This window comes from Mustela lutreola, chromosome 12 (genome assembly GCF_030435805.1).
Source record: "Mustela lutreola isolate mMusLut2 chromosome 12, mMusLut2.pri, whole genome shotgun sequence".
In the NCBI taxonomy this organism is placed as follows: Eukaryota; Metazoa; Chordata; class Mammalia; order Carnivora; family Mustelidae; genus Mustela; species Mustela lutreola.
Window position 1 is genome coordinate 88,919,430 of NC_081301.1, and position 15,313 is coordinate 88,934,742.

The following is a 15,313-nucleotide window of genomic DNA, read 5'->3' on the forward strand; positions in this document are numbered from 1 at the left end:
TTTTTTTAATTGATAAACTGAACAATACAAAGAGTACACATTATGAATATAATTATTAATAGAAGCAGCATACTCCAGAGTATTATAGTTTTAAAATATTTTTAACTATTTGATAGACAAATGTGCTATTTTATATTTTTTTAAATTTCATTACAAATGAGGTTGGATATGTATGCGTTTATTTTCCGGTAGCTCCTCCCTTCCTTCCTTCCGTTCTCTCTCTCTCTCTCTTTCCTTCCTTCCTTCTTTCTTTCAACATTTTATTTTCAAGTAATCCCTGCCCCCAACACGGGGCTTGAACTCACAACCCCGAGATCAAGAGTTGCATGCTCTACCAATTAAGTATTTACTGAAATAGCAATCGTTCTTTTTTTCTGACTTGCCTGTACATATCCATTGCCCACTTTCCTACTGCTTAGCTTACCTTCTACTTACTGATTTATTAGAGTAACTTCATATATCAAATACCCTAAGAGTTTGTCATATGTGTTGTAAACTTTATTTCCTGGCCTGGCATTTGCCTTTCAGATACATTTTTTAGGCCATCCATATCTGCGGAATGAAACTAAGAGAGAACTAAACATCCTGGTTTAAAGACAAAGATGAACTAGGCGGGCCACAAATGGTCGTGTGTCCTTGAGCATTGTATAAGTACACAGGTCACCTGACATTAAACAGAAGATAGGAGTCAGGGCCCGTGAGCAGTGTGGTGGGGTACGCCATGGGCATGTAGACTGGGGACTGTCTGGAGAGACTTCTCCTAGAGGTGGGTACTAAGAGATACAGCAGAAAACTGCCAGAGACTGTCACACAAGAGAGTGAGGAGAAGCCAGGGTCATCTATGCAAACGAAAGAAGGTACTCTTCCCTGGGTGAGAGTAGAGAGTTTTTATTAATGTACGCATTGTCAATTGAAGCAACTGAACTGAGTTCACAACTCCAGAGGCCAGCAAATACTTAGTTGGTCTAAGAGCTCAGAAAACCAGAGGACCCCCAGAGAATCTCAACGTGAACATCAAAAAATAATGTTGCCTCATAAGAACTTGGGAAGTGTTTCCCTAAAAATGTAGCCATTTCAGGACTTGGAAATACTCCCAAGAATAGGAATCTGAAAGTGTGGAGGGAGGTAGTGTTTTCAGGTTTATGAATAATTCTTGGAGTCAATGCTTGCTTCATTAAGCTTATTAATAAAACCATGGCAGAAGAATGCCTGTGCTGTCTTTTCAGATTTCTCCACAGTGCCAGGAAGACTAATGTAGTAATCTAGCAATACTCCAGGAGATTAATTCCTTGGGAAAGTTCTAGAAGAATGCACTGACACAAATGCTACATTGTGTAAGCTGTGTCAGCAACCAGCAGTTGTGCAAACCAGTCTTTCCATTCATTCCCCTGGAAGCTGACATGAAATGCCTTCAACAAATACCTCAAAGGAGAGGAAGGGAAAACATGATGCCTCAACCCTGTGTTGCTCATATTTAAAGTACCTGAGGATTCCTGGATTGGCAGCTGACACTGAGTTTGGCCTGAACAACTCAAGAGAGGCTCCTTTTCCATACTTAGCCCCTCTCTTTGATTCCACCTTAAAACTCATCCCACTTGACTGTGTAATTTTCCACACTCTATGTACGGAAACCCCCTAATCTGTTCTATAATGTGTTGATTATCTTGTCAGTAGTTAATGACCCTGCTATTTCTACTTTGCACTCAGCAGCCCTGCTTTAATTACGCCGTGACGTTAATATCCTGGGGTAGCCGTTTCTCAGAGTTCCCGGACATCATGAAACTGACAGGAAATCTATCTCCTCTCACGCATGGTGTCTACACATTGGTTTTCTGGCTCCTTAATGTCCTTAATCTGGCTCCTTTACGGCAGGGTGTCTTGTTATCCAAGGGCCACCTATGTATAAATCTCTCCAGAAACCTACTAGACTCACTCTTCTAGTTGAATGAACGTCTAAGTGTTGCCTTTAAAACTTGCAGAAGCCTAGAAATTCAACACCTACTCCCATTTTCATCATTAAAGAGCAAAATTAAAAGGAAGATTGTATTTTTTTATTTATTTTTATTTGTTTATTTGACACACACAGAGAGAGAGAGATCACAAGTAGGCAGAGAGGCAGGCAGAGAGAGCAGAAGAGAAGCAGCAGGCTCCCGGCCGAGCAGAGAGCCTGATGCGGAGCTCGATCCCAGAACGCTGAGATCATGACCTGAGCTGAAGGCAGAGGTTTCACCTATTGAGCACTCAGGCGCCCCTAAAAGGAAGATTTTAAAATCACGAATCCAAGTCACAGACTTAAATTTCATTAATTTTTTTTTTTTTTAACTAAAAAGAGAAGATTATCACAAGAGGAAACAAGGCGCTACAGAGAGCCCTCCATGAGGGCTGAGCTACACAGTGTGAAGACAGCTGCTGACTTTAAGATGCCCAAAAAGAAAATACATGGTAGAAGAGACATGGGGGGGCACCCTAAAACACGTCCTTATTACACAGAGAGGTGACGTGACGTTCTGAATTACATCATTAATGCCGAAGTCAAGACTTGAAGCCAAGTCTTCCTGCTCTACAAAGCCTCACTGTAACAAGCTACGACTTACTAAAGATTCAAAGAGGAAGGGGCACTTGAGATGACCCGGAGAGAACGGGAGGGTAGGCTCTTCTCAGGCATGATTCCTGCAGCACCCCGCATGGGAAACAGTAGTTGTTGATAAACACTTTGTAGGGGGACAGCAGCGGTGAGAAGGTGAGGATTTCGGGGGTGAGAACCCTCAGCAGCATCTGACAGAAGATGTGCTTTCCGAAAAGTCTGAACACAAAACATGGGACTGGGTGGCAATTTAAATGGATAAAAATGTAAAAGGAAAGGTTGGTTGTTCGTGTGTGTGGCCGGCATACACTGGCAGCGTATAGAGGGCTCGTGGGTATTGAAAATTTGAGAGTGAGGAACAATTCAGGAAATAAGGCCCCAGAGGTGGCAGGATGGTGAGATCCTATGGGTAGATGGACAAGGGTGACAGCTCCTCTGTCACGTGCCCCGGTGACCGAGAGAGGGAGGTGAGGGTTCAGAGAGAAACAGAGCTGAAGGGGTTTGTGCTGAAAGCCTTCATCCCTATGGAACATGAACCTGTGAGCTCACATCCTAAGACGGAGGCGGGGAAAAACAAGCGGGAAACCAGCAGGTGAAGAAGAGCCTGAACGTCTGGGGGTGGGAACGTCACTGACCACAGAGGCAGGACGGAGGCTGGAGAAGCTGCACTGGCAGACACGAAAGTCTTCCAGAACATCCAGAGGCCTCGTAAAACCTCCTACCGGTCACTGGGAATAGCGAAATGATTCCGTGTGAGGAGGGGAAGTTGTCTCCCAGAGAAGACAAGCTTTTGGACTTAATAAATATCATCAGAAAAAGCCCTCAACCAGACTCTGCAGCTACGTGTCTAGGTGTGTCCTTACATCTGCCCCGGCGGGAGAGTCCTGCCTCTAAGTGTTCATTCACATTCATATGCCCCGTGGGATGAGTGGCTCAGGTGCTGGGCTACACGCAATGGTGGTTCATATGATCCGAGGGCGGAAAGAGTTCATCTTGCTTCTTCCCTGGACCTCTCTGCTCGTCCTTGCTATCAACCCGTATTCATTACCAGCTGGGTTCCCCTTTCCAACCCTGTGTTCAATACCCACCCTGTTACCGAATGGTGTTCACACTGTGGGAATGTGAGACAAGGCTCCCTGTTCTCCAGACCCTTGCGGTTGGATTAATGTAGATAGGCAGGCAAATAGACAATTTCAGTGTAACGCATTAAATGCTATGATAGCAGCACGATGTTAAGAGGGGCCACATAAGACAAGGGTTTTACGTTAAATACTCTAAAGGAACTACCACCTTACATGAAGGTCAGCAAGATCCTTTAGTGTAGAACTTACAAGAGTTTCTAATATGTTACCGTGCATTGTGAATCTTCAGGTGTGTACACGGAAGAGACTGAGCACGGAAAATTTCCCCCAACTCACTGGACCACAGAATTCTGTTTCAATGGAACTATTCAGAAGATCTGTACTCTGGGGACATATCCTGAGAAACAATGACATAAGGTTCTTGACTAGTAAAGAAATAAATGGATTTATATTTTCTCCGACTGGCCAGATAAGGGTTTTCTCCAAATCCATAAATGACGTTTTTAAAGTTTATCTGTTTTTTAATCTTATAAGAGAGTAAAGATGTAGATTAGAAGGCTTGACCATTAACCCGCTGATGATTAAGCTGGGCCTGGATGAGACAGAATGCCTGGTCGTTTCCTCATTAATGGGCCAGTTAACATTTTTTTCCAAAAGAAATATTTAAGGAACACAATATTGAGTTGCTCCCAGTACTTCTAATTAATGGACCTCTTGAAGATCTTTGTTAAAGAGAAAACTAGCTTCAGGCCAGGAGATAGTGCAGGACCTAATACACAGGCTGCAGAAACCAAGAATAATTTTAAATTAAGGATCTGAACACAGAAAGGCTAAAATTTGTGCTCCATCTTTACAGAATTTCTGACAATGGCCCTCTAGTCTCTCCCTCTCCTCATTATCATCCCTAGTGTGTAAAAGTCTCAAGGTGTCTCTTGACTACCTGCCCTCCATTTAGCAATGTGCTGGGGAAAAACAGATCAAGAAAGCTGTTTCATGACTCAGGCCTTTCAAAACATTTCTAAGACATTAAAAAAATCTCCTGTAGGCATTCGTGACTGCAAAGGCAACCATGTCATGAAGAAAGCCTAGTACTGTTAAAATAAAAATGTAGCTCTGACCCGATTTTTAGCAGACATGTTGCCTGTGAAATCTGCTGGGGATCAGGACCTGGAGAAAATATTCTTTAGTCTTGGGCACGCTCTGTCTCTCCCTCTGTCTCTGTTCAGTTAATTTAACAGATGCTGATGACGTACCAGGTGCGGCGCTAAGGCCTTTACTCGACACATTTCCTTCATTCTCTGCCGTAATTGCCTGAGGAAGGTACTACTCGTGTCCTGATTCCATGAAGAAAAGTGAGGCTCCGCAAGGTCACACGACTAGCCCAAATGACGAAGATGTAAGTGGCAGAGAAGCTGCGCAGGAGAACCCTTCAGCATCACGCTGCGTTTCCCTGTACTCCACAGCTCTCCTTTGTCTGAAATGATCCATCATGAATTCCGATCCCTTGTAAGAGCCAAAGGTATTTCTAACATAGAACAACTGAGCCTCGATGATAAAGCACTAAGAATTTTTACCAATCTTGAGTTAGGGCCGGGTTCTCTTTCCTGCCTGGTCATCTGCCTTCTGCCAGGAGAGGGCTAGGGGCACAGAATGGCCTGGTATAGAAACCATGGATTCTGAATTCAAAAAGGTCTGGGTTTACCTCTCAGCTCTACCAGCTCTGCATGCTATTGAACAATGTCCTTAATTTTCTGCCTGAACTTTCCTCATCTGTTAAATGGGGCCGCACTGCTTCCTTCCTAGGGCACCACAGCATTAAACGAAGCAGAACACATCGAATGCTTAGCGCTGTGCCCAGCACATGGAAAGCGTTCTGTGAAAGTTTCTGTTGTGGGCAGCTGTGACAACATTAGCCAGAATCCGTCCATCAGCCTACCTTGCTAGAACGGCCTACCATTCCTTAAACAGAGCTACATATTATAGTTTCCATCGAACTTTAGACGGTCTATGGAAATAGGGAATTATTAACTGAACCGGCCCATTGTCCTTAACATAGCCTGGGAGAGAACCACCAGGGGAAGGAAAGGAACAGAAGCATCCAGAGGGGAAGGCATCTGGGAAGGCACAGGTGGGCCAGTGTGTCCGTATTAGGAGTGACGGAAAAGAAACACGTGGGGAGCGGCTAACAGTTCTGACTTCTTTGAGGCCCACGCTGCCTCTCAGCTCAGCTCTGAGCTCACACGACTCCTTCACAAAAGCAGGTTACACTGACAATGCAAATGGAAGGGGTCATTGTCATTATTTTAAATATGTAGCATAGAGACTCAAACATACCTACCCAACACTTCCACCGGTGAGAATTAGGACCAGGATTAACCCACGTATAGTCAAAACTTAAAGACAAAGCTGTCAAGCCAGGGAACAGGGGTAAAAACACAACTGTTCGATCTCTCTGAGTTGGGCCGCAACTACTCACACTTGAACAGACTGGGTAGAAGCCTCGAGCATCTCAAGACACCTGTGCTGGGAGAGTCCGAGGGGCACCGTGGGTTACGCATCTGACTCTTGGTTTCGGGTCAGGTCATGATCTCGGGTCATGGGATCAAGCCCTGCATTGGGTTCTTCGCTTGGTGCTGAGTCTTCTTGGGATTTGCTCTCACCCCTGCCCTCCCAACCTCCCCATCTCTCTCTCTTTCTGAAATAAATAAATAAATCTAAAAATTATTTAAAAAAATAAAAACCTCTGTTCAACGGCAGGCTTCAGAACTGGACAGACGTGGGTGAAACCTTGCTCTGCTGCTCACCAGCCTTAGAAAAGTCTGCTCGTTCATTTTTTAAAAAATTATTTTTCATTGTTCTTTTCATTATTCATCCACTTATACATTGTCCACATAGACACCAAACTAAATTTATCAAACAAAATGTCCCTGGTGATCTACTCTGCATCTGAAACAGATTTCTATAGATACAGAAATGACCAAGACTGATAAGGTCCCTGTCCTCATGAAGGTTCTATTTTTACAGAAAGGGAGATGGACAATGGATACTTTAAAAGCTTTGCAGGCGATCGTGATGAGGGTCAACAAGCCCGGCCCAAAAGTCAGAACTTGAAAGCTGTCCCACAGCCATTAGTAAGCAATTGTGACCCAAGTAGCTGCTAGGTTTGGGGTTCCTAGTGTGAAAAGTAAGGAAGAAACAGATTTCTATGAATAAGAGGATATCATTGAAGCCATGAAAAAGAACAAATTCTTGCCATTTATAACAACACAGACCTCGAGGGCATGAAGGCTAAAAGAAATAAGAGAAAGGCAATTTGTGGAGCATAAGAAATAACATGGAAGACATGGGGAGATAGAGAGGAGAAGGGAGTTGGGGCAAATCGGAGGGGGAGACGAACCATGAGAGACTGTGGACTCTGAGAAACAATCTGAGGGTTTTGGAGGGGAGGGAGCTGGGGGGTTGGGTGAGCCTGGTTATGGGTATTAAGGAGGGCACGTATTGCATGGAGCACTGGGTGTGGTGCATAAACAATGAATTCTGGAACACTAAAAAAAATTTTAAAAATAAATAAAAATTAAAAAATAATAAAAAAAATAAAGTTAACCATCCCCTTTTCAGTGGACTAAAAAAAAAAAAAAAAAAAAAAGTCATGTGCTCTCACAAGTGGAATCTAAAAGAGAAAAGAAACCCGAGGGCATAGACACAGAGAACAAATTGGTGATCGCCACACACGAGGGGCAGAGAGTGACTGAAACGAATGAAAGGGGTCAAAAGGTACAAACTCGCAGTTATAAAATTGGGAAGTCCTGGAAATGTAATGTACAGCATGGTGACTAGAGATAACGATATTGTGTTGCAAATTTAAAAGCTGCTAAGACAGTAGATCTTAAAAGATCTCATCACAAGGAAATAAATCTGTAACCGTGTGGTGACATGTTAGATGTACGGTGGTGGTCATTTCACAGTATGTGCGTTATTGAACCATACTATATGCCTGAAACTAATACAATGCTATATGTCAATTACATCTCAATTCTAAAAAGTCCTAAGATTGCAAAGCCCATAAAGGAGGGTTAGAATAGACAGAGCGGGAGGGGGCTGCCGTCGGGGCACACAGAGTCTCTTTCCTAAGAGCAACAGGAAGCCGAAGGGTTAATTCGGGGTGGTCAGGGAGGGGGGTGGTTTGCTCATGAAAATTCTGCTGCCAGGCAGAGCAGAGACGGGAGCAGGGCAAGAGTGGACAGCAGGTAAGGTTAGGATTTCATTTCCATTTTCGAAATCAACTTACAGACCAATGGTTCTCATTCAAGGATGGTTTGGCACTTCTGGGGCCATTTGGAAACGTGTGGAAATAATCTGGGGTTGCATTAATTGCAGATGGGAAAAAACCGGTATTGTGAGGGACACCCCTCCCCAAAGGCAGAACTGTCCTCTTCCAGATGCCAAGGCGGCCCACACTGGGAAATCCGGCCACTGGCCAAACCAGAAGGCTCCACTGCAGGAACATAAAGATTATTAGCCGTGACAATGTGAAAGCCTGAGAGATCTGGACCAGGGGAGGGGCAAGAGCCGCGAAGGGAGAGGTAGAGGTGAAGATTCATTCATTCTCACATACGAGGCTGTTCAGAGACACTATCTAGAGCTGATGGATCCAAATAGTTAAGTGTCTAGTTAAGTGTATGCAAGATGTAAAAAGCACCAAAAGTTAAAAACAAAATATAACTAAATATCGTGAGACGAGAGAAAAGGAGAAGGAATAGTATTAAATAAGCTAAAGTCCTTATCTTTCATAACAGGGAACACGATTCAAGTTAATGAATCAAGAAACAGAGGTGGAAATACAATATTTAAAATTAAAGAAGAGGGGTACCTGGGTGGCTCAGTGGGTTAAAGCCTCTGCCTTCGGCTCAGGTCATGATCCCAGGGTCCTGGGATCGAGTCCCCCATCGGGCTCTCTGCTCAGCGGGGAGCCTGCTTCCTCTTCTCTCTGCCTGCCTCTCTGCCTACTTGTGATCTGTCTGTCAAATAAAATCTTTAAAAAGTTAAATTAAGTTAAATTAAAGAGGAAAGTATCCCCAAATCAGGAAGAAAAACCACCATAAGAAGAAGTGCCGCTGGAGTTTGAATTCGGGGGAAGGGAGTCGTAAGGGCAACTCTGATTTGTCACTGGATCCCTTCCCTGAAACACATTTGCCCTCATTTCCCGTGTATGTTATGTGTATGTTACGTCAGCTGCTAAGCTATAGCTTCCTGCCTTAATGCACGTCCCTGCGGTGGCCGTCAGACGGCTCCCTCACGCTCCAAGGAGCTGGTTCTGCTTAGCAGGGACCGGCCAGAAACCACACTCCACCTGCAGACATGTGTCCCGAGTTTTCTGGTGTTGAACTGGAACTTCTGCTCATGAGTGTTGGGGCCAGATCCGTGATGAGTTCCTTCCACGGCTGAAAGAACGTCCCTGCCCCCACGGGTCCAGATGCATTTTTCGTCTTGTGGTCGGGAGGGAACTGAGCAACTGCTGGGAGCGGGCGGAAGCCCGCCAACGAGGAAAAGGGCAAGTGGTCCAGGGCCTCCCCACTGGCCGGGGGGCTTGCTGTCACCCACGGGTGTCAGGTAAGAGCTGGACGCACTCTAAAGGAGCACGTGTGTGAGGAGAGCATGTGGAGGGACAGGGGAAGGGGGGTGGACGGGGGCACGAGCAAGAGTTAGAATCCGGACGGCCTGAAACTGACCATCCACACACCAGCCCAGTGGGTCTCTACTGGTCACTATCTTTTATGTGCCTGGTTAGTTGAACTACTCTACTTTTCTCTAGGAGACCCTTCTGTGAGGTAGTGAGATTGTACATTGTTAGTTGCATAAGTATCTGTCTCTTACTCTTCTATCACCTGTGATCTCCACCTCAAGGGCAGGGTTTGAGTCTCATTCATCTTTATATCTGCTGCACTGAGCATGTATCTAGTAAATTCTAGTTAAATAAAGGAATGGACAGGGGAATGAATAAACAAATGAAAGCCACATGAATAAAATGCTTATTATATCCCCTACCTTTTAAAAAACATTAGCAAAACAGGGTGTAGAGTATAACAAAAATTTCCTTACTTTCTGGTGCAGCCCTGATTATGTGAATCTGGTACATGCGTGTGTGTGTGTGTGTGTGTGTGTGTGTGTTACCGTAACTATAATTGGTAATGGCGAAACAATTTAAGCCTTTGGGATCCCCAAGAGGTGCAGAGAGGCTTGGCTACCTCTAGGACTAACAGATCAAAGAGGAAATTCAATGACGTTGCAAAGGTCAGATGACATTTATGGAAAGACGGGCTCATTCAGGAAATGTTTGGAATTGGCGAGGCAATAGATTAAAGGGCATGGAGTCTAGACTAGGAAGGAGTAGGGACTTGGCACCAGAAACATTAACTAGCTTCCTCTACTACCCAAGGGATGTATGAAGCATCTCACTTTAGTCATGTGATGCAAGTGTTACGGAGTTCAGAAGGCGAGACCTACGATAACACTACCTGTTTAATTAGCATAACCATAATACGAGCTATACCTATGAGACTGTGACAAAACTTGTGTGCTTATGTTCTGAGAGAAGTATCGTAAATTGGCTCACTTGTTTTTAGAAGTTGGTAAGTTATGGGGGCGCCTGGGTGGTTCAGTCAGTTGAACGTCTGACTTTTGATTTCAGCTCAGGTCACGAGCTCAGGGTCATGAGACTAATCCCCCCATTGGGCTCCATGCTGCGCAGCTCAGCGGGGAGTCTGCTTAAGACTCTCTTGATCTCCCTCTCCCTTGGCCCCTCCCCCCACTCATGCTCTCTTTCTAAAATAAATAAATTAATTTTTAAAAAAAGTCGTAAGTCATGGAGGCTACCATATCATTATAATCACAATTTCTAACAATGGAAAAGAACTTTGTAAAGATTTTCAAAGGTCTTTGATTCATCATTGTGAAAATTTAATCATTCCCTGGTGGGTATTCTAATGGACTAAAAGTAACCACGCATCATTATGATGGGACTGGTGTGCCAAATTTCTTCAGCAGAAAACTACAGATGGATGAAGCTATCTTCTGTCTGGATGGCTACAACTAAGAGAAGCTCAGCCATTAACACTTGCAAAGAAGGTTCTACTACCTTCTACAAACCTTCCAGGTTTGTATCTTCCCCTAAGGAGCCTGCACTTTGAGTTATTCCTGGTTAATAAACATGATCAACTGATCGATCCTTTCCCTTTCATCCAACAATATTTTTTGAGCTCCCACTCTGTGAGTCATCTGTTTGAAGAAAGAGACCTTTCTTGCTCAGAGTGAATTGGCTCAAGTAGAAAGACATTTTCTGGTTGAATGATGGGCTGAAACAAAATGGATTTTTCCATACTGGTTTCATATCTGGGTTGCAGTTGACCGAATTTATTACTTCTGTAAACCTTCCTTTAGGATTTGTTAAAGTTGGGAGATTATAGTTTTCTTTATATTCCCTTTGCAGTCAAGATCTCTTTGTCCTCTTATTGCTTAAAAATCAGCAGGTGATGGTACCTTACATAAACCCTCTCCATCTGGGTTGGTTTTCATTTTTTACTGACGCTTCTCTCTTGTTAACAAAGAGAGACCTTAAGGCCTCAAAGTAAAACCAGGCTCACTGACTTCATCCTTTAAGTCATTTAGTATTATAAATTATTGTAAAGTAATTAGTATTCCTATGTGTGTGTGGGCTCGTGTGTGTGTCTTTGTGACTGTGGCAGATTGAGAAGGAGAGAGGTAATTGGGGCTTCAAATAAAAGTTTAGCTGTTGAACTTGGACTGTTCATGCATTCCCTGTCTTTGGTCTGTTCTCAGGGAATCTAAGAAATAAACAAGCAAACACTCTAGGTGGCCATGATTCCGAGACACAGAAAACTCAAAACAACTTGTAGATAATATAATTTGTGCATGGCTCGGCTAGAGTGCAGCGGTGGGGCTGTCAGAAGAAAAATAAACACATCTCCAGTTGAAAATAATTAAACAGATATTCACTAACCTAGCCCAGAAACCGAAGATGAACAAAGGGTCAAAGTGTTGCCCTGGGTCTACTATACCTTGGTAGGCATGGGTTTCTTGAAGGTGATTTCAGCTTGCATCCAAACACCCCTTGGAGACTCCAGCACAGACCAAATTTTCTCTTGAACTACGTGATTCTCTTCAAAGATATAAACTGCGAGGGTGTCACTCATTTTTAAAAACCCGTAGATGGCATAATAAAAACGTAGACAATACTGCAAGTTTCCTGGCAGGGAGGGGCCGTAGAGCCTTCCAATGTAGCCAGGCTGAGATGTAAACTTTGTGTTGGCCAGCAAGTAGTACCCTGCAGACAGGACAAAACATTGAGGCTATCAGCAATGACAAACTTAAATCATCTAGCCCAGAGGGTCAAGTGCGAAAATTTGCTTAAATGTAGTGGGATTTGCCAACAGAGACTATTCCCATAGGCTTTAAATGATAGAATGCATTTTGTACTTAACTATCTGTGGCTTAAGTGACAGATTACATCATGTGGCTCTATTACCAATAAAACTTCTTCAGTTCTAAGTAAACTTCACAAACCAGTATAGATTCCCATCTGCATATGCTCAGATGCCAGTCATCAGTTAGGATTTGTGTTTCTCATGAAACAAAAGGGATGAAATCATCTTGGTTCCCCAGCTGCCTGGATCAATCCAGTACTTAGTACTGGGTCCTAACGTACGTTAGGGCCAGACCGGTTTTTCCTTCTCATCTCTGCTGCCAACAGCAGAGATAGAGAGATCACAGGCTGGTCTGGAAGTCCTTGGGATTTTGATTATTTCACAGAAGTATTGTTAGGGACTGAATTGCGAGGTTCCCCCAGATCTATTTTGTTTCAGTCTGTCATTTACAAGAAAAGATCTCTCAAGTACCCTTTCTGTGCAAGAAAGGGATCCAAGGAAGAATAATCATTTCTTTTAAATAACAAAAAAGAAGCAGAAGGTCAAGGACCTCCCTCCCACCTGCTCCTCCACCCCCCCCCACAGTGAATGTAAAACAGACCCACATAGCCTAGAAAACCTGGGTAGAAAGGAAGAAAATAATACCTACTTTGCTTTCTTGCCTTTTCCTACTCCTCCCCCATCAATTTTCCTTTGATCGCCTCAGTCTTGGTGTGTAGTTGGATTTTACCCAGTGATTTAATTCATCTGGCAAAGGGTTCTCGGTTTATTTCACGTGACTGGTGACATGGACTGAGTCGTGTCCACCCTCACCCCCAAATCCATTGGTTGAGACCCTAATTCCCCATGTAAATGTATTTGGAGATTGGGTCTTTAAGGAGGTATTTAAATGAGGTTATACAGGTGGGGCCTTAATCCTATAGAACCTATAGGTCCTCGAGGAGGAAGAGACACCAGAGCCCCCTTTCTCTCTCCACTGGTACACACAGAGTGAAGGCCAGAAGGATCCAGTGAGAAGGTGCCATCTCTCTACAAGGCAGAAAGAGTGGTTTCCCCAGAAACCAACCCTGACAGCATCTCGATCTTGGGCTTCCAGCCTCCGGAACTGTGAAAAATCCATTTCTGCTTTTCAGGTCATCCTGGCCACCTGAGCAGACTAATATAGGTGTCTATACACAGTCAGAAAAACGTTTTTGAAACCTGAATTTAATTCTACTCTTCTTTTACTTAAAACCTTTTGATGGTTTCTCATTTCCTTTATAAAAAAAAAAAAATCCCAAATGCTGACTCTGATCTGCCACACCACAGCTCTCTCGGAGCCTGCTCTTCATTTCTTCCATGGCATGTGCCACAATAGGTAATTATAAGTTTATTTGTGTATATATTTGTCTAACAACTCTTTTTCCCATTGAAATGATTGTTAGCCAGTGGAGGAAGGACCTGATGGATTAGTCTGGCCAATGACCAGAGGTTTTTATAGTACCTGTATTTCTACAAGTTAAGCCGCCTCTAAGAAAAGAATTTATGATTACAAGTAAAAAACTGTGAGGGCCCCTTTCAAGGCCCTTCCCAGGGCCTGTGCAAGTAAGATGCTCTGAAACGTAAGTTTCCTCAGTGTATGGTAAGCACACCCCAGTGCCCAGTGTAAAAATCACCATCGAATAAAGTGACATAGACACCACCCCTTGAAAACAAGCCCTTTGTACCAGTCTCTACATGAATGGGCTTCACAGGGATGCCATCAAAGTGATTAGGTAGGTAATTTTTTTTTTTTTTTAAGATTTTATTTATTTGACACAGAGAGAGAGATCACAAGTAGGCAGAGAGGCAGGCAGAGAGAGAGAGGGGAGGAAGCAGGCTCTCTGCTCTGCAGAGATGCGGGGCTTGATCCCAGGACCCTGGGATCATGACCTGAGCCGAAGGCAGAGGCTTTAACCCACTTAGCCACCCAGCTGCCCCGAGGTAGGTAATTCTTATACACGGGAACTCAAACTTGTTTCTTAAGGTTCCTGGTAGACATAACCATCAAGTGCCCCCCCCCCATATTTTCCAATAGATTTTATAGCCTCACAAAATATTTTTCATTGAGTACAACACACATAACATAAAATTTACCATTTTAACCACTTTAAAGTGTACAGTTTAGTGGCATTTAGTACATTCACAGGGCTGGGCAACTACCACCACTATCCAGCTCCAAAATATTTTCATCACCCCAAAACTAAACTCTATATCCATTAAACAGTAACTGCCCAGCCCCTGGCCACCAAGAACTGGCTTTCTGTCTCTATGGATTTGCCTTTTCTGGATGTTTCCTGTAATTGGAATCTACTAGCTTTTTAAAAGCACTTTTCTATCTAAAGGGAAAAGCAAGATAATTTCCGAAGCTTTGGCTGTTTAAAGAACTGGCAGGCAGGCTTGCTAGCACAGCAAATTAAATGCCATTTTTTTTTAAAGTGGCAAAACACAAGATTACCCATTGTTTTTACTTCTTTACAGTTGCCGTTTTTTTTTTTAAGTGGCCGTCTTGAGAGATATGGAGTAAGATCGGCAGACGGACGGGATCGGGAGGGAGACAAACCGTAAGTGACTCTTAATCTCACAAAACAAACTGAGGGTTGCTGGGCGGGGGTGTTGGGAAAAGGGGGTGGGGTTATGGACACTGGGGAGGGTATGTGCTATGGTGAGTGCTGTGAAATGTGTAAACCCGGTGATTCACAGACCTGTACCCCTGGGGATAAAAATATAATTATATGTTTATAAAAAATAATTTAAAAAAAAAGAATGGCAGACGGAACATGAATACTACCCCCACCCTCAGAGTCCCCACAGGCACAGACTTCTGATTTACCGTTGCCTGATGTGTGATCTCCGGCCCGATACATGTTTGGTTTTACTTTCACCCGGGTCCAGCCTGAACCTTCTTTATCTTGATAAAAGTTGCAGAAATCTTCCTCGAAATTGCAGCCGGCTTCCACAGCACTGAAAGGAAGCTCTGAAGAAAGGAGAAGCAAAGTTAAAGAGCCAGATCCTAGGGTCTCAAAGGACTACTTCAACTGGTTGACAAATATGTACACATTTGTGCCAGGGAGACTGAACACATAAAACACAACAAAATATCTCTACCCTGATGGTATCCTGGCAGGTTAGCATCAAACTAACATCTCCTCATGACAGGCAGATTTCTCTTTTCTTCCCTTAAGGGA

General features: G+C 43.7%; 1 protein-coding gene across 2 annotated transcripts in view; it reads right to left on the reverse strand.

Annotated features, from left to right (window-relative positions):
• Positions 1-15,313, reverse strand: part of MAMDC2 (MAM domain containing 2) — a 141,561-nt gene that overhangs the window by 37,691 nt on the left and 88,557 nt on the right. For both annotated transcript variants that reach the window (XM_059143456.1, XM_059143457.1), the window contains exons 8-9: positions 14,959-15,102; positions 11,742-12,007 (exon numbers count right to left, since the gene is read on the reverse strand). In XM_059143456.1, coding sequence (XP_058999439.1) covers positions 11,742-12,007; positions 14,959-15,102 — 410 coding nt within the window. The remainder of the gene's footprint in view (positions 1-11,741; positions 12,008-14,958; positions 15,103-15,313) is intronic.